This window comes from Ranitomeya imitator, chromosome 5, assembly GCF_032444005.1.
Source record: "Ranitomeya imitator isolate aRanImi1 chromosome 5, aRanImi1.pri, whole genome shotgun sequence".
In the NCBI taxonomy this organism is placed as follows: Eukaryota; Metazoa; Chordata; class Amphibia; order Anura; family Dendrobatidae; genus Ranitomeya; species Ranitomeya imitator.
The window spans coordinates 90,609,899-90,629,669 of record NC_091286.1 but is presented as its reverse complement, the minus strand read 5'-3'; the positions used below and the strand labels follow the sequence as shown (position 1 = coordinate 90,629,669).

Sequence of the window (19,771 nt, the reverse complement as noted above, 5' to 3'; positions counted from 1 at the left end):
GACCGCCGGGAGCAAAAAACGTTACATGTAACGTTTTTTGCTCCTGACGGACCGCTTTTTCCGACCGCACATGTGAGGCCGGAACTCCGCCCCCACCTCCCCGCACCTCACAATAGGGCAGCGGATGCGCCGGAGAAATGCATCCGCTGCACCCGTTGTGCAGTGCGTCAAACGCTAGCGTCGGAATCTCTGCCCGACGCATTGCGACGGGGAGATTCCGACGCTAGTGTGAAAGTAGCCTATGGCATCAAACGATGACTGCACAAACCCTCAGAAGGCGTTTTGCTGGCATTGGGCTACGAGCCAGATGTCAAGCTACAGGTGTTTCAGTGACATCATGTCACCACTCTCAAAAGATACAGTACAGAACAAGCCACCAACGGGGGCTGGAACGGAGGTCTATCCTCGTCAGGAGAAAGTCCTGCTTTTCTCTTGAACACTATGATAAACATAGATTGCTCAAGAGACCACGTAGGAAATGCCATGAAGAGGCCTTCAAGAGGGTATCAGCCCTACTCCCTCCTGGGATTATCGTGTGGGATGAAATGAAGTTCAGTAGCCAGAGCCGGCTAGTCTTCATTTCAGGGAAACTTCTAGCTAAGGGTTACAATCGATTTGTTGGTGGACCAACAAATTGTCCTAAGTGTCCAAGGAGCAGAAATATCTGTCTTGTATGTACTCCCAGGCTGCTCTGACTGGCCCATGATTAACACTAGAACTACTGATGGAGTCATTTTGACTCCTTTCGTTTTTTATTTCTCTTCTGTGACTACATTTTTCAGAATTCCGGCTTGAAACTCGGTGACTTTTCCTCAAATATGATGTGAAAAAAGATTTTGTGAGAATAAATAATTTTGGTAAAAAATTTGCGCGTTTTTTTCAAAATTTACCAAGAACTACTGAAGGGAGTCATTTTGACTCCCTACTATATTTTGAGGTCCTTTTGTCACTAAATGTTGCTATAAAGTTTTGTGCATAATTTTTTTCACTCTGTCTTATTTACCCTGATGTTCATATAGATGTAGTTCAATTTACATGTCAACTTTTCACATTTTCCTTGTGTTTTACCTGCTTGTATTAGGGTACCGTCACACAGTGGCATTTTGATCGCTACGACGGCACGATTTGTGACGTTCCAGCGATATATCCGTAACGTTCCAGCGATCTCGTTGTGTGACACGCTCCTGCGATCAGGGACCCCGCTGAGAATCGTACGTCGTAGCAGATCGTTTGAAACTTTCTTTCGTCGTCTAGTGTCCCGCTGTGGCGGCATGATCGCATGGTGTAACAAAGGTGTGCACGATATTGTATACGATGTGCGCATAGTAACCAACGGCTTCTACATCGCACATACGTCATGAAATTATCGCTCCAGCGTCGTACATTGCAAAGTGTGACAGCAGTCTACGACGCTGGAGCGATATTGTTACGATGCTGGAGCGTCACGGATCGTGCCGTCGTAGCGATCAAAATGCCACTGTGTGACGGTACCCTTACTGTGTAATGCTGAACAAAATAGCTTGTTTACTCTAGGCTCTTATCTTATGCTAATGAAGGGTGGTGTTTTTCTAAGGTCCTAGCAGGAGACAGTATTCTGGATAGTAACTTTACTTTCAGTTCAGCTGAAGAGACAAAGAGAACAGACGCAGACATACGAGCTCTGAAGACTCATACAGGTATGAATTGTTATGAAATAGTTTAGCTGTCTGTCAACTGATTCAGCCCACCTACTTTTGAAGGTGGCAGAACAGTTATTATTTCTTTTAGTTTTCATTTCATTTCTATTTTTCAGCAGGGAACTATATAGAATTATGGAATTTGTGAGGAATATGGAGAGAAGACGTTTGATAAAGCCTCAGGATATTCTGGCTACTTTGCAATCCATACCGGAGGATGAATCGGAATCCGAATTGCAGGAACATGTATTTGATTCTGACAGTGATGAAGATTTCATTCCTCAGAACATATCAAGTGAATCTGAAGACTCAGAAGGAACAAATCCAGAAGGTAAGTAGTTATGTGTATTTATTTGTTCTTCCACACACTGAGTTAGGGCCTGTGCACACTAGCAGAATTCTGGCTGAATAGCCATCTGGATATTCTTGCCGCAATACAGGCCGTACCTGCCCGCTCATGCCTGAAGCTCTGCTCCGAACCCCGGGCTGGAGCCGCTGTCAGGGACAGAGCAGCGCTTGCTTACTCGCGAGCACGGCTCCGTCCCAGACAGCGGCTCCAGCCCGGGGTTCGGAGCGGAGCTTCAGGTATGAAACTCCGCTCTGTACCTGAGCGGGCAGGTACGGGCCGGATTGTGGTGAGAATATCCGGTCGGATATTCCGCCGCTAATCCAGCCAGTGTGCACGGACCCTTACAAAACAAAAATTCTAAATATTCATCAACTTTTTTCCAGATATTCCAAGCACATCAACTGGGGATCGGGCTCATGCAGTTATGTTGCCTCGTGACCATCCTCCTGGTCGTGGACAGAAAAAAATCAGCAAAATGTCCCAGAAATGAAAGAACAACAGATAACGATGGCGGCGAAGGTAATGCAACAACAAACACCAGAGAAGGCGAATCTGAAGGAATACTAGTTTCAGCGGATGGTATTCAATGGAAACCAGTTGAAATTGGACAACACTTGCCTGGTAGGCGTGACAGCCAAAATATTCTTCGAGAAGCACCTGGCCCTACAGGATACGCCAGAAGAAATATCATTATCGATAGTCCTTTGAGCGCATGGCGTTTATTTTTTGATTCATATATATTGACACATATAAAGAACTGTACGCTTGCAGAAGCATGCAGGAACAATAATTTACAGTTTACTCTATCTGATGAGGAGCTAGATGCATTCATTGCGATATTCTATGCTCGTGGAATATCTGGCACGAACCGTCACTCGATTAGCAGTATTTGGTGTAATGACTGGGGAATACCGTTTTGCAAAGCGACAATGTCTAAGGACCGCTTTGTTGAAATTATGAGGTTTCTCAGATTTGATGAGAAATCTACTCGATCGGAGAGACTGCAAACGGACAAGTTTGCTCTATTTTCTACTGTGTGGGACAGGTTTATTGAAAATTGTATTGCGTGTTACAAACCTGGCCCATACATAACGGTGGATGAGCAACTTTTCCCAAGCAAAACTAGGTGTCCATTCACGCAGTACATGCCTTCCAAACCAGATAAATATGGCCACAAATATTGGCTAGCTGTTGATAAGGAGAGCAAATATCTGGCAAATGGCTTCCCTTATCTAGGCAAAGATGACACACGCCGTGCTGAGGACCGTTTAGCTGACCATGTGGTAATGAAGTTATTGGACCCGTTTTTGAAAAAAGGTTGCAATGTTACAACCGATAATTATTTTACTTCATTAAAATTAGCTAAACAGCTAAAAAGCAAAGGAACAACCATCGTGGGAACACTGAATAAGATAAGGCGAGAAGTGCCTAAAGAAATAAAATCCATGAAAGAGGAATTGTACAACACTAAAGTGTTTAGAAATGAAGACAATTTTACACTTACAGTATATCAAGGAAAGCCCAACAAAAATGTTGTCATTTTGAGTTCCGTCCATCCAGATGTTGTTGTTGCGTCTGATTCCGCTAAAAAAACTCCAGAAACGGTAAAGTTTTACAATGAAACAAAATATGGAGTAGATGTAGTGGATCAGATGGCACGAAAATATACTACACGAACATCCACAAGGAGATGGCCTGTTCATGCATTTGAAAATGCCTTAGACTTTGCGGGTATAAATGCATGTATAATATTCAAGGAGATTACCCACCAAAAAATGTCACGCAAGGCATTTTTGCAAACGCTTGTGAGAGAGTTGAGTGGTCCTTATGTCACAGATAGGGAAAAGGGTTCCACGTCCCAAGTTTCTACATGTTCAGAAGTGATGGTTCAAACAAAATTTTGCCAGATCAAAGAAAAGTGCAAGAAAAATAGATCTGTCGGCAATTGTAAGACTTGTGGTAAGTCTTTGTGTGGGCAATGTACTGCCATAAATCAAAGGCAATGCCTAAAATGCGAAACACCAAATGTTTAGAAGGTGAATTCTGCGCCATATTTTAATTTTTATGCTCCTCCACCTACATTTTCTCTGCTTTTTGTTCTTCAGTTGTTGTTTATATGTGTGCACTTGAATAAAAAAAAATGTTTGAAAAACGTCTATTATAATTATTGTTATTTTCTGTAGAAAAATAAGAAAAGCAGAAAAAAAACAATCAAAAGCATTACTGTTGGATCTCACAATAATAATACATTACAAAAAATATAATTATTAATAAATAACCACAAATGAAACTCTAAAAATAAACGAAAACAAGCAAGGAGTCAAAATGACTCCTTTCAGTAGTTCTAGGCGGGGTCCAGTAGTCCTAGTGTTAATATAGTACTAGATGGTGGCCCGATTCTAACGCATCGGGTATTCTAGAATATGCATGGCCACGTAGTATATTGCCCAGCCACGTAGTATATTGCCCAGCCACGTAGTATATTGCCCAGCCACGTAGTATATTTTCCAGCCCACCTAGTATATTGCCCAGCCCACGTAGTATGGTATATTGCCCAGTCACGTAGTATATTGCCCAGCTACGTAGTATATTGCCCAGTCACGTAGTATATTGCCCAGCCACATAGTATATAGCAGAGCCACGTAGTATATTGCCCAGTCACGTAGTATATTGCCCAGCCACGTAGTATATTTTCCAGCCCACGTAGTATATTGCCCAGTCACGTAGTATATTGCCCAGCCACAAAGTATATAGCAGAGCCACGTAGTATACTGCCCAGTCACGTAGTATATTGCCCAGCCACGTAGTATATTTTCCAGCCCACGTAGTATATTGCCCAGCCCACGTAGTATGGTATATTGCCCAGTCACGTAGTATATTGCCCAGCTACGTAGTATATTGCCCAGTCACGTAGTATATTGCCCAGCCACATAGTATATAGCAGAGCCACGTAGTATATTGCCCAGTCACATAGTATATTGGACAGCACAGAGCCACGTAGTATAGAGACTTAAAAAAAATAAAAATAAACATATACTCACCTATAGCCCATTGAGCCCATTGAAGTCCTGCTATACTCACCCTCTGCCGCCTTTCTCGCTCCTCGCCACGCTCCCAGGACCGCTCCATTGCAAGCGGCAGCTTTCGGTGCCAGGGCTGGTGTGAGCAGGACCTATGATGACGTCGCGGTCACATGACCGTGACGTCACAGCAGGTCCTTGTCGAACACCAACCCTGGGACGGCACCGGAAGCTGCTGCTTGCAATGGAGCGGTCCCGGGAGCGTGGCGAGGAGCGAGAAAGGCGGCGGAGGGTGAGTATAGCAGGTTTTTGTTTTTTTTTATTATTTTTAACATGACATTTTTACTATTGATGCTGCATAGGCAGCATCAATAGTAAATAGTTGGGGACACACAGGGTTAATGGCAGCGGTAACGGAGTGCGTTACACCGCGGGCCGTTACAGCTGCCATTAATCCTGTGTGAGCGGTGAGTGGAGGGGATTACGGAGCGGGCGCCGGGCAGCGACTGCAGGGGAATAGGGGAGGGACTAATCGGACAGTGGCCGTCGCTGATTGGTCGCGGCAGCCATGACAGGCAGCTGCCGAGACCAATCAGCGAATGAATAAGGGACATTTGTTCCCATGTCAAGGCAGTAGTAGGCAAAGTAGTGACGACTGGTAATACTTGCCGAGCAAGACCAAAAAGTGTTCACGGAACAGTTATCATACAAAGGATACACACACACACACACAGAGCAGACATTGTAAAATATCCAAGAAAATCTGTCCAAGCATGCGAGCCTAGGATATGTAGTCTGCCACTGGGTCACACAACCCAGCAAGCATTACTACACCATGGAAAGGCCTACCAGTACCTACAAGTCATGAGACTATGTAAAAATGCCAAGTCAGCGGGTGGGAGAAAAAGAAATTCTCACTAAGGCTGGATTAACACATCCAATTGGTTCTCATGGGCTAGGGGTTTTTTTTTTCTTTTTTTTGGAGTGCTGGATCCATTTTTATTCTGTGTCACTTTTTACAATACGTCTTGCATCTGTAAAAATATCTCTTATATTCTAGATATAACAGTAAAATACAGACAGAACACAGATGACATCCGAGTGCTATCCGTTGTTTTGTTTTTTTTAATATATGAGGCTATTGACGGATTTGATCAGCAAAGCGGATAAAACTAGGACGCCTTATTTTTTCTTCGGTATTGTTGTGGTAACCTGCAGAATTACGGTAGTTATGATGACTGTCAAATGAACCTATATATACACACTCTAAACAAAATGGTGGAAGAACTGCCCTCTTCCAAAAAATAACCCCTGACAGGGCCAATTTACGTTTCTAGCCTTTAACCCCAAAGCTTTATTTTTCGGGCATAAGCTTTAAAAGGAACCTGTCACCCCCAAAATCGAAGGTGAGCTAAGCCCACCAGCATCAGGGGCTTATCTACAGCATTCTGTAATGCTGTAGATAAGCCCCCGATATATCCTGAAAGATGAGAAAGAGAGGTTAGATTATTCTCACCCAGGGGCGGTCCCGATCTGATGGGCATCGCAGTCCGGTCTGGGGCCTCCCATCTGCATAGGATGACGTCCTCCTCTTGTCTTCATGCTGTGGCTCCGGCACAGACGTACTTTGTCTGCCCTGTTGAGGGAAGAGCAAAGTACTGCAGTGCGCAGGCGCTGGGAAAGGTCAGAGAGGCCCAGCACCTGCGCACTGTAGTACTTTGCTCTTCCCTCAACAGGGCAGACAAAGTACGCCTGCGCCAGAGCCGCAGCGTGAAGACAAGAAGAGGACGTCATCGTATGAAAATGGGAGGCCCCGGACCGGACATTGACGCCTATCGGACCGGACCGCCCCTGGGTGAGTATAATCTAACCTCTTTCTCATCTTTCAGGATACATTGAGGGCTTATCTACAGCATTACAGAATGCTGTAGATAAGCCCCTGATGATGGTGGGCTTAGCTCACCTTCGATTTTGGGGGTGACATTCCTTTTAATATGAGTATTTTGAACAATGAGTTTTGAATAACACCTATAATTTACACATTTGTACTGGAAAAAAAATTGGGAGAAAAATTACAGGCGTCATGAACTGGAAGGGGGGGGGCGGGGGGGGGGGGAAATCTATGTTGCCTTTTTTGGTGTCCACCACTGGAGCTGTGTGAGGCCTTGTTTGTTGTGTGGAGAGCTGTAGGTTTTATTAGTACCATTTTAGGGTATATACACTGCTTTCCGCTATTGCAATTTTTCATGGGGAAGTGACGCCAACAGAGAAGAGGTCACAGCTCGTTTATTACCCTCTACATGAGCGTGGTGTGCACAGTACAGGAGAGCAGTGCTCGTCCCAGCGATCACACTGGATGTCAGGATACAGCAGGAGTTGCCTCAGCTGCACATTGCATCAGAGAGCTGAAGGTCCCTATTACATGCATTGTGCTCCCCCCATAAGGTTATAAAAGACCTGAATCTATGGCGGGTATATTACCCCCATCTAAGAGGGGAAAAAAATTATACACTGAAGAAAATTTTTTAAAAACAAGTCTTGTTAACACTGTACAAAAAATAAAATAAAACAATCACATTTAATTGGAATTCTTTTCAATGTAGAACCAAAATTGGAAGCTAGAACAGGTCTAAAAAAAACTTATGTTAAACTGAAGGGCTCCAAAAGACATCTGTGGCTCTCCCAACCCAAGAGTGATAGTCTCAGAAATATATGAAGCGGTGACCCTTTGGATGGGAGAGCCGCTGCCAGGCCGGGCATTAGAGGTCCGTGCTCAGAACAAAATCCACAGACATCTGTCTGCATAAGCCCTAAAAAAAGATATACCAGGTTATAAATGGGGCAGAATGACCTGGTACTGAACTGGTTAACCAATTAAGGCGAACAATTGACAGGACACAATTTCTTTCACCACACTGAATAAAATTTAGTTTCTTACTGCATTTATTACGATGGGTTCACCTTCAACCCTTCTTTCAGGAGCTATAAAAAGGTTTATGTTTTCGTTATGGCTACGTTCACATTAGCGTTTTGCGTCGGGCGACACAGCGGCGACGCATGCGTCATGCGCCCCTATATTTAACATGGGGGACGCATGGACATGCGTTGTGCGACGCATGCGTTTTTTTTTGCCGCAAGCGTCGGGCGCAGAAAACGCAACAAGTTGCATTTTTCTTGCGTCCAAATTTCGGCAAAAAACGACGCATGCGTCGCAAAACGCAGCGTTTTTGCGCACGTTTTTATTTGCGTTCTGCGTTGCGTCGCCGACGCAGCGGCACACAACGCAAATGTGAACGTAGCCTATCATGGGCACGAGGGTTGTTTTACAAGGGACAATTTGCTGCTTTGAATGACATTTTACCCCTCAATATACTAAGGAGTGGGAAAAACTCCAAAGTATGTGACATTAAAATAAGAAATAAAAAAAAAAAAAATCTAAACTTTTTGGGGGGATGGGGGGCTGTGGTTTTTGTTTTTAAAGCGTTCACTGTGCAGCAAAAATGGCCCAACAACATAGTTCTCCAAGTCAGTATGAGTAGAACAATGCCACACTTAGTGCTTTTGGGGTCATGTACTGATCCTTTTTATGCCATTTTTGGAGAGAAGTGCTTTGAACACACAAAAAATTTTTTTTTGGAATTTCAGTTTTCTTTTTGACATCTATGTTTGATTTTAAAGGGAACCTGTCACACCCAAAAATCGAAGAATGCTGTAGATAAGCCCCCATGTAACCTGAAAGATGAGAAAGAGAGGTTAGATTATACTCACTCAGGGGCGGTCCCGGAACGATGGGCGTCGCGGTCTGAGCCTCCCATCTTCTTACGATGACGTCCTCTTCTTGTCTTCACGCTGCGGCTATTGTTGAGGGCAGAGCAAAGTACTGCAGTGCGCAGGCGCCGGGAAAGGTCAGAGAGACCCAGTACTCTGCAGTACTTTGCTCTGCCCTCAACAGGAGCCGCAGCGTGAAGACAAGAAGAGGACGTCATCGTAAGAAGATGGGAGACTCAGACCGCGACGCCCATCGTTCTTGGACCACCCCTGGGTGAGTATAATCTAACCTCTTTTTCTCATCTTTCAGGTTACATGGGGGCTTATCTACAGCATTACAGAATGCTGTAAATAAGCCCCTGATGCTGGTGGGCTTAGCTCATCTTCGATTTTGGGGGTGACAGGTTCCCTTTAATAATTTTGTATTTTGGCAGCTTGGGCGCTCATAAACAAAACTAAATACACTGCTCAAAAAAATAAAGGGAACACTTAAACAACAGAAGATAACTCCAAGTGAGACTACTTTCACACTAGCGTCACAATGCGTCGTTTTGAAGAAAAAACGCATCCTGCAAAGTTGCCTGCAGGATGTGTTTTTTCTCCATAGACTTTCATTAGCGACGCATTGCCACACGTTGCATCCGTCACGCGACGGATGCAACGTGTTTTTGCAGTCCGTCGGGACAAAAAAAACGTTGCTTGCATGGGCGGCCGGAACTCCGCCCCCTCCTCCCCGGACTTTACAATGGGGCAGCGGATGCGTTGTAAAACTGCATCTGCTGTCCCCGTTGTGCTTTTACTTCACAGCATGCGTCGGTACGTCGGCCCAACGCTAGTGTGAAAGTAGCCTAAATCAAACTTCTGTGAAATCAAACTGTCCACTTAGGAAGCAACACTGATTGACAATTTCACATGCTGTTGTGCAAATGGAATAGACAACAGATGGAAATTATTAGCAATTATCAAGACACACTCAAAGGAGTGGTTCTGCAGGTGGAGACTACAGACCACATCTCAGTACCAATGCTTTCTGGCTGTTTTGGTCACTTTTGTATGTTGGTTGTGCTTTCACACTCGTGGTGGCATGAGACGGACTCTACAACCCACACAAGTGGCTCAGGTAGTGCAGCTCATCCAGGATGGCACATCAATGCGAGATGTGCCAAGAAGATTTGCTGTGTCTGTCAGTGTAGTGTCCAGAGGCTGGAGGCGCTACCAGGAGACAGGCCAGTACACCAGGAGACGTGGAGGGGGCGGTAGGAGGGCAACAACCCAGCAGCAGGACCGCTACCTCAGCCTTTGTGAAAGGAGGAGCACTGCCAGAGCCCTGCAAAATGACCTCCAGCAGACCACAAATGTGCATGTATCTGCACAAATGGTTAGAAACCGACCCCATGAGGATGGTCTGAGAGCCCGACGTCCACAGATGGGGGTTGTGCTCACAGCCCAACACAGTGCAGGACGATTGGCATTTGCCACAGAACACCAGGATTGGCAAATTCGCCACTAGCACCCTGTGCTCTTCACAGATGAAAGCAGGTTCACACTGAGCACATGTGACAGACGTGACAGTCTCGAGACACCGTGAAGAGCGATCTGCTGCCTGCAACATCCTTCAGCATGACCAGTTTGGCAGTGGGTCAGTAATGGTGTGGGGTAGCATTTCTTTGGAGGGCCGCACTTCTCCATATGCTCACCAGAGGTAGCCTGACTGCCATTAGGTACAGAGATGAGATCCCCAGGCCCCTTGTGAGACCATATGCTGGTGCCATTGGCCCTGGGTTCTTCCTAATACAAGACAATAACAGACCTCATGTGGCTGGAGTGTGTCAGGAGTTCCTGCAAGATGAAGGCATTGAAGCTATGGACTGGCCCACCTGTTCCCCAGACCTGAATCTGATTGAACACATCTGGGACATCATGTCTCGCACCATCCAACAAGATCATGTTGCACCACAAACTGTCCAGGAGATGGCGGATGCTTTAGTCCAGGACTGGGAGGAGATCCCTCAGGAGACCATCTGCTGCCTCATCAGGAGCATGCCCAGGCGTTGTAGGGAGATCACACAGACATGTGGAGGCCATACACACTACTGAGCATCATTTCCTTGTCTTGAGGCATTTCCACTGAAGTTGGAACAGCCTGTATCTTCATTTTCCATTTTGATTTTACATAGTAACATAGTTAGTAAGGCCGAAAAAAGACATTTGTCCATCCAGTTCAGCCTATATTCCATCATAATAAATCCCCAGATCAACGTCCTTCTACAGAACCTAATTGTATGATACAATATTGTTCTGCTCCAGGAAGACATCCAGGCCTCTCTTGAACCCCTCGACTGAGTTCGCCATCACCACCTCCTCAGGCAAGCAATTCCAGATTCTCACTGCCCTAACAGTAAAGAATCCTCTTCTATGTTGGTGGAAAAACCTTCTCTCCTCCAGACGCAAAGAATGCCCCCTTGTGCCCGTCACCTTCCTTGGTATAAACAGATCCTCAGCGAGATATTTGTATTGTCCCCTTATATACTTATACATGGTTATTAGATCACCCCTCAGTCGTCTTTTTTCTAGACTAAATAATCCTAATTTCGCTAATCTATCTGGGTATTGTAGTTCTCCCATCCCCTTTATTAATTTTGTTGCCCTCCTTTGTACTCTCTCTAGTTCCATTATATCCTTCCTGAGCACCGGTGCCCAAAACTGGACACAGTACTCCATGTGCGGTCTAACTAGGGATTTGTACAGAGGCAGTATAATGCTCTCATCATGTGTATCCAGACCTCTTTTAATGCACCCCATGATCCTGTTTGCCTTGGCAGCTGCTGCCTGGCACTGGCTGCTCCAGGTAAGTTTATCATTAACTAGGATCCCCAAGTCCTTCTCCCTGTCAGATTTACCCAGTGGTTTCCCATTCAGTGTGTAATGGTGACATTGATTCCTTCTTCCCATGTGTATAACCTTACATTTATCATTGTTAAACCTCATCTGCCACCTTTCAGCCCAAGTTTCCAACTTATCCAGATCCATCTGTAGCAGAATACTATCTTCTCTTGTATTAACTGCTTTACATAGTTTTGTATCATCTGCAAATATCGATATTTTACTGTGTAAACCTTCTACCAGATCATTAATGAATATGTTGAAGAGAACAGGTCCCAATACTGACCCCTGCGGTACCCCACTGGTCACAGCGACCCAGTTAGAGACTATACCATTTATAACCACCCTCTGCTTTCTATCACTAAGCCAGTTACTAACCCATTTACACACAATTTCCCCCAGACCAAGCATTCTCATTTTGTGTACCAACCTCTTGTGCGGCAAGGTATCAAACGCTTTGGAAAAATCGAGATATACCACGTCCAATGACTCACCGTGGTCCAGCCTATAGCTTACCTCTTCATAAAAACTGATTAGATTGGTTTGACAGGAGCGATTTCTCATAAACCCATGCTGATATTGAGTTAAACAGTTATTCTCATTGAGATAATCCAGAATAACATCCCTCAGAAACCCTTCAAATATTTTACCAACAATAGAGGTTAGACTTACTGGCCTATAATTTCCAGGTTCACTTTTAGAGCCCTTTTTGAATATTGGCACCACATTTGCTATGCGCCAATCCTGCGGAACAGACCCTGTCGCTATAGAGTCCCTAAAAATAAGAAATAATGGTTTATCTATTACATTACTTAGTTCTCTTAGTACTCGTGGGTGTATGCCATCCGGACCCGGAGATTTATCTATTTTAATCTTATTTAGCCGGTTTCGCACCTCTTCTTGGGTTAGATTGGTGACCCTTAATATAGGGTTTTCATTGTTTCTTGGGATTTCACCTAGCATTTCATTTTCCACCGTGAATACCGTGGAGAAGAAGGTGTTTAATATGTTAGCTTTTTCCTCGTCATCTACAACCATTCTTTCCTCACTATTTTTGAAGGGGCCTACATTTTCAGTTTTTGAGCATAATTCCAACTCCAGACCACCGTGGGATATTAGTTGTGATTTACGTTGATCATTTTTAGGTTTTATTGTTCTCAACCCATTCCAGTATGTACTGAATAAAGATTTAGAACTGGAATATTTCAGTATGTACTGAATAAAGATTTACAACTGGAATATTTCATTCAGTGATATCTAGGATGTGGGATTTTAGTGTTCCCTTTATTTTTTTAAGCAGTGTATTTGTTTTGTTGCTTAAAGGGAACCTGTCACCCCCAAAAATCGATGGTGAGGTAAGCTCACCGTCATCATGGGCTTATCTACAGCATTCTGTAATGCTGTAGATAAGCCCCAGTTGTAACCTGAAAGAGGAGAAAAAGAGGTTAGATTATACTCACCCAGGGGCAGTCCTGCTCCGATGGGTGTCTCAGGTCCGCTCCGGCGCCTATCTTCATCAGATGACGTCCTCTTCTGGTCTTCACGCCGCAGCTCCGGCGCAGGCGTACTTTGTCTGCCCGGTTGAGGGCAGAGCAAAGTACTGCAGTCCGCAGGCGCCGGGCCTCTCTGACCTTTCTGGCGCCTGCGCACTGCAGTACTTTACTCTGCCCTCAATAGGGCAGACAAAGTACGCCTGCGCCAGAGCCGCGGCGTGAAGACCAGAAGAGGACGTCATGGAATGAAGATGGGAGGCGCCGGAGCGGACCTGAGACACCCATTTGACCGGACCGTAGCAGGACCGCCCCTGGGTGAGTATAATCTAACGTCTATCTCCTCTTTCAGGTAACATCGGGGGCTTATCTACAGCGTTACAGAATGCTGTAGATAAGCCCCTGATGACGGTGAGCTTACCTCACCATCGATTTTGGGGGTGACAGGTTCCCTTTAATTTCAATGGGAAAAGAGGGAGCAAACTTTTTTACTTTCATTTGACTTTTTTTTTTTCATCTCCTTGCGACTTGTTCTGTACACCACAGTACATACTTAGACGCTGCCGGTAATCTGCTCAACCCGCTCCGTACACCCCACTACTGAAAATGTACAGTCATTAAAAGGTTAATCCACACACTAAACTGCATACATTTTTTTTTTAAATAGCAGTTTTTGGCCCCCTCACCGCACCTGCCTCCAAAAATACAGTAATAAATAACCACATCATACATACCCTAAAATAACACTGATAAGCACCAGCCCTCACACCGCTCCATCGCTTGCAGGTTAGGAATCTTGGTAGATGGTGACAAACCAAATGGCTAGGAAGTTTTTAACCCCTAAACCTCCACATGGGTCCACTGCATCCTGATAGTGCATTTGTTTGGAGGCCCAAGCAGGTTAAGCATATCCTGCCCTTTTTGCAATTTTTCTGAATTTTTGGAGGATCTCTGAATCCTCTTTTTGTGCTAGCATTGGTTAGAGTAGGACCCAAAAGTGTGGGGACCCGTGACGTGGGTTATGAGCTTACATATTTTGGCCAGAAAATAAACTAATACCTCACATTTTTTTTTAATATATGCGTTTTTTGCATTTTTTCGGGGGGCAGTTGGGCCCATTCTGTCTTGTAAACTGTGGTGTCTGTTCACATGGGATGCATCTTAATGGCGCTGGGCAGCCCGCCTGAGCTAATAGCAGGGCGTCACTACTAGGCTGTTAACCTGGATGCTGTGCATCTCCATTGTGTGAACAGCGCCACATACAAGTCTCTAATGTGCAGTCATATGCCAAGCAGCCACCCCCTCCATTAGTTTGGTAGGTTGTGAGTGGCTGCCTCATCGGTATTTCTGCACCTGTGTTGCCGCCATCTTAACCACATGGGTCCACTGCATCCTGCATTTGTTTGGAGGCCCAGGCAGGTAAGCATCTCCTGCCTTTTTGCTATTTTTCTGGATTTTTGGAGGATCTCTGAATCCTCTTTTTGTGCTAGCATTCCCTAAACTATAAAGACAATAAGTTTGGCAGTGAAGTGATCATCCGACCTGCTCTCAGGTCACTTTCACCACACAGGACGCAGCAAGAAGGAAACCCTAAAAACAGCGGCGGGATTGAGAATTTATGGCGGGTTTTCACAATTTTGCCTCACGAGGATTCGGTTTTCCCGTTTTCCAGTTCATGATACAGTGAAATAAAAACTGTCAATCACAGAGGCCGTGTCCATGGGAAGCTAAAGCCATACGTCACGGCAGGAGGGGGAGAATAAAAGATTGGGGGAGACCAGAGCAGGTCACAAATGTGTGTGATATTCTCACCATGTTTTGGTGATCGGAATATGGCGGCGCAGAACTCTAATCACTCCCACCGTGGCAGAAGGTGCAGCGCTCTAATCATTCCCACCGTGGCAGAAGGCGCAGCGCTTTAATCATTCCCACCGTGGCAGAAGGCGCAGCGCTCTAATCACTCCCACCGTGGCAGAAGGTGCAGCGCTCTAATCATTCCCACCGTGGCAGAAGGCGCAGCGCTCTAATCATTCCCACCGTGGCAGAAGGCGCAGCGCTCTAATCATTCCCACCGTGGCAGAAGGTGCAGCGCTCTAATCACTCCCACCGTGGCAGAAGGCGCAGCGCTCTAATCACTCCCACCGTGGCAGAAGGCGCAGCGCTCTAATCATTCCCACCGTGGCAGAAGGCGCAGCGCTCTAATCATTCCCACCGTGGCAGAAGGTGCAGCGCTCTAATCACTCCCACCGTGGCAGAAGGCGCAGCGCTCTAATCATTCCCACCGTGGCAGAAGGCGCAGCGCTTTAATCATTCCCACCGTGGCAGAAGGCGCAGCGCTCTAATCACTCCCACCGTGGCAGAAGGCGCAGCGCTCTAATCATTCCCACCGTGGCAGAAGGCGCAGCGCTCTAATCACTCCCACCGTGGCAGAAGGCGCAGCGCTCTAATCATTCCCACCGTGGCAGAAGGCGCAGCGCTCTAATCATTCCCACCGTGGCAGAAGGCGCAGCGCTCTAATCACTCCCACCGTGGCAGAAGGCGCAGCGCTCTAATCATTCCCACCGTGGCAGAAGGCGCAGCGCTCTAATCATTCCCACCGTGGCAGAAGGTGCAACGCCCTAATCACTCCCACCGTGGCAGAAGGCGCAGCGCCCTAATCACTCCCACCGTGGCAGAAGGCGCAGCGCCCTAATCACTCCCAACGTGGCAGAAGGCGCAGCGCCCTAATCACTCCCAACGTGGCAGAAGGCGCAGCGCCCTAATCATTCCCAACGTGGCAGAAGGCGCAGCGCTCTAATCACTCCCAACGTGGCAGAAGGCGCAGCGCCCTAATCACTCCCACCGTGGCAGAAGGCGCAGCGCCCTAATCACTCCCACCGTGGCAGAAGGCGCAGCGCCCTAATCACTCCCACCGTGGCAGAAGGCGCAGCGCTCTAATCATTCCCAACGTGGCAGAAGGCGCAGCGCTCTAATCACTCCCAACGTGGCAGAAGGCGCAGCGCCCTAATCACTCCCAACGTGGCAGAAGGCGGAGCGCTCTAATCACTCCCACCGTGGCAGAAGGCGCAGCGCCCTAATCACTCCCACCGTGGCAGAAGGTGCAGCGCTCTAATCATTCCCACCGTGGCAGAAGGTGCAGCGCTCTAATCATTCCCACCGTGGCAGAAGGTGCAGCGCTCTAATCATTCCCACCGTGGCAGAAGGTGCAGCGCCCTAATCATTCCCACCGTGGCAGAAGGTGCAGCGCTCTAATCATTCCCACCGTGGCAGAAGGTGCAGCGCTCTAATCATTCCCACCGTGGCAGAAGGTGCAGCGCTCTAATCATTCCCACCATAGCAGCAATGGCTGCGTTCACACACGCACCGTCTCCATCTATTCTTCCTGTGAAACGCAATGAGCCCGTCGTGTTGCGGAGCAGAAACTGCGGCATATCTGAAATAAGACCCCCCAATAACGCAGAGAATGGCGCAGTCCAGGCACCGCTCAATAATAGGGGTGGGGTCTCCCAGACTGCAGGACCCTCCACTACTGGTCTGCGGGGGTGTCACTGTACACTTCTCCCGCAGACCAGTGACGTACGGGAGGCCATGCTGGGGCTTGTAGTTCTCCAGCGGCTCCACGCTCTGTGTACGGCCCGGCACACGTGTCCAGCACCCCTGCCCTGCCGCCCGCCCCTCTCACCGTCAGCCTCGGCCCGCACCAGCAGCGACATCCCCTTCAGCCGGTCCACATAGGTGGAGGACACATGGCCGGTGCCCCTGTCGTCCCACTGGCGCTCCTCATTCAGGGTGTAGACCTTGACCCGCCGCCTGGTGTCAGACATGATGCCGCTCGTCGTCGCTTTCCTCACGAGCAGCCCCCGCCGTGGCTCATCCTTCTCCGCTCTCCTCAGGGCCTGCAGACGCTCGCTCTCCTCGGGCTGAGACTCGGGCCGCGGCTTCCCCTTCTCCCCGCTCGATTCGTTGACCCCGTCCTTCTCCCGCCAGCGGCGATCCCCCACCTCCTCCTCCTCCGGTTTTGCTGGGAGATCACACAGCCGCCATCTTGTAACCCGATTCTCTCCTTTCTCTTCCTCCAACGATAAACGAAACAGGTTGCCCCGGAGTGTTCGGCAGGGGCTACGGAGCCTTTCCAGGGACAAAAACCCTCCGCGAAACAGGGCTCGCCAGCAGAGGGCGCTGCTACAGTACAGGCTGCAGAGTCTTTCCAGGGTCAAAAAGCTGTGGAAAGACTTCCGCAAAATGGCGGGGGGCGGAGTCATTATACAGGACTGGGAGGTCAATGGCGGCCATATTTTATGTGGGCAAACCATCTGCGTGCTACAAGTCGCGTGAAGTGAGACGTCAGCTGGTAAAATGTAACCCAGATACAAGGCTTTTAGCAGCATAAAGATAATACGGCCACAGTCAGACCGAGCCGCCACAAGCAGGAGAGCAGCCTGTGTTACACCAGTCCAGAAAGAAAGATGGCGGCGAGCGCCTCTCATCGCGCTCTCTATCGCCACCTACGGTTTGCTTTGTTATGACTTTGGCTGTGAGTAAATAACTGGACAAGGTTTATCTTTATGACCCCAGGGAAACAGCAGGGAAAACAAACACTGTGAGCAGCCAATCAGAGGCGCCCAGTGCCCGGCCCCGCCCGCTGTCAGGACGCAGCTGTTTCCATACACGCAGAACGTACACGGCGCGGATACGTGACAGAGCAGTGTGACGTGCTGGGCTATACCGGGGACCGGTCACATAGAGCAGCAGAGGCTTTCTGGTGTCGGGACACTGCGGGCCCTAATGTCCGGGGCCGTGTACCGCTGTGGGGCCGCCCCAGGACACCGTCCCAGCAGTCGCCTCTTCACACCAAGTTAGAATTTATGTTTTTGGGTGAAGTGACCTTTAGGCTATGTGCACACGTCCGGATTTTTAGCGGTTTTTTTTTTGCGGAATTTCGCTATAAAAACGCTATAATTCCGCATTAAAACCGCTAAAATTATGCATCCTATCATTTAGAATGCATTCCGCATTTTTTGTGCAGATATAAGCGTTTTTTTCTGCAAAAAAAACGCTTACCGCAAAAAATCCGGAGATGCTCTACCTTTTTGCGGATTTTTTGCGGATTTCCCGTCAAAAAGGTCATTCCGGAAAAATCTGCAAAAAATCCACGCAAAATCCGCGGAAAAAAAAACGCGGATTTCTGGCAGAATTCTCAGGATTTTGTCAGGAAAAAATCCTGACGTGTGCACATACCCTATAGCGGCGATTCTGACAGCGCCATTTAGAATTCCAGTGAGTGGGATCAATATATAACTTGTTACCACATCAGATGCGATCTATGCCCTATGTGGTAATGCCAAATCTGAGTTTTTTTTCTTTTTTTTTTAATTTTCTTTATCTTCTGGGAAGAGAGAAGGTGATCTGCACAATGTTACCATTGTGATCACAGGTGCCCTAGGCAGGGCCGGTTTTAGGCAAAGTGGGGCCCTAGGCAAAAGTTTAGAATGGGGCCCCAAATGCTAACACATTGCACATCACACAGAAGCATTTCTTTACATGCGCTGATCTCAGGCCGCTAAATGAGTGTGATCGACAATACTGAAGCCGTTCGCTTATTTCCCGGCCTCTTTACACCAACTGAGAAAGAATGAAGGGAACAGAATAATCACTATTAGGCCTCTTTCACACGTCAAATGAATGGGTCTATGCACATGTCTCCGTGTTTTCACAGACCGTGTGTCCATGTGCAAAACACGGAGACATGTCCGCTTTTCTCCGGCAGCACGTACCGCAATACGTCCCGCACACGGAGAACAGTGTGCACTCTCCTCCGTGTGCACGTACCGCCCGCAGCAGAGACAGCGCTACAGTAAGCGCTGTCACCCTTGCATGTGGTGCTGAAGTCGGCATTCATCTCTTCTCCCCGCAGAAGAGAAAAGTAAATAGTAAAAATACTAAAAAGATCTGATGTTAAAAATAATTTAAAAAAAATAAAAAATCATATACTCACCTTCCAGATCCAGCCCAGGCCTTTCCGACTCCTTGCGACGCTCCATGCATTGCGGTCTCGCGAGACCGCAATGCACTCTTGGTACCGGAGCGTTGAGAGGAGCATCAGTAAACGCTGGCTGGGGGCCGACAGAGGGTGAGTATATAACTATTTTTTATTTTAATTCTTTTCCCTACTCTCGCTCTTTTTCTCTCTTATAATCTGACTTTTTCTTCTTTACACGTCAATGTTATTTTTAATGTAACTGTAAGTACGAATTTTGGTTATGCCTACTGTTTAATGCTATATGCATTGTGATATGTTTATTGGATTCACTCTTCACACGACTGAAATTGTGATGGTAATGACGGTTCTATTTGTGTTTTAAAAATGTAATAAACGTTTTAAAATTAAAAAAATAAAACAATACAAAAATACACATTTGTTATTGCTTGGTTCATAAAAATCCAATCTTTCAAAATACAAAAATAAATTAATCCAATTGGTAAACGGCAAATTGATAAAAAAAATCGAAACACCAGAATTACGTTTTTTGGCCTCCACAAAATTGCAATAAAAGGCAATTAAACATTCAAAACATTGAATCTAGT

General features: G+C 46.8%; 1 protein-coding gene across 4 annotated transcripts in view; it reads right to left on the bottom strand.

Annotated features, from left to right (window-relative positions):
* The window catches only part of PPP4R3B (protein phosphatase 4 regulatory subunit 3B), a 59,983-nt gene extending 42,588 nt beyond the window's left edge, over window positions 1–17,395 (bottom strand). Inside the window, exon 1 of one of the 4 annotated variants that reach the window (XM_069768919.1) lies at window positions 16,869–17,395. In XM_069768919.1, coding sequence (XP_069625020.1) covers window positions 16,869–17,010 — 142 coding nt within the window. In that variant the 5' untranslated portion in view covers window positions 17,011–17,395. The remainder of the gene's footprint in view (window positions 1–16,868) is intronic. The other 3 variants (XM_069768921.1, XM_069768920.1, XM_069768918.1) reach the window with 3 other exon arrangements.
* Between the last annotated feature and the right edge of the window lie 2,376 nt (window positions 17,396–19,771).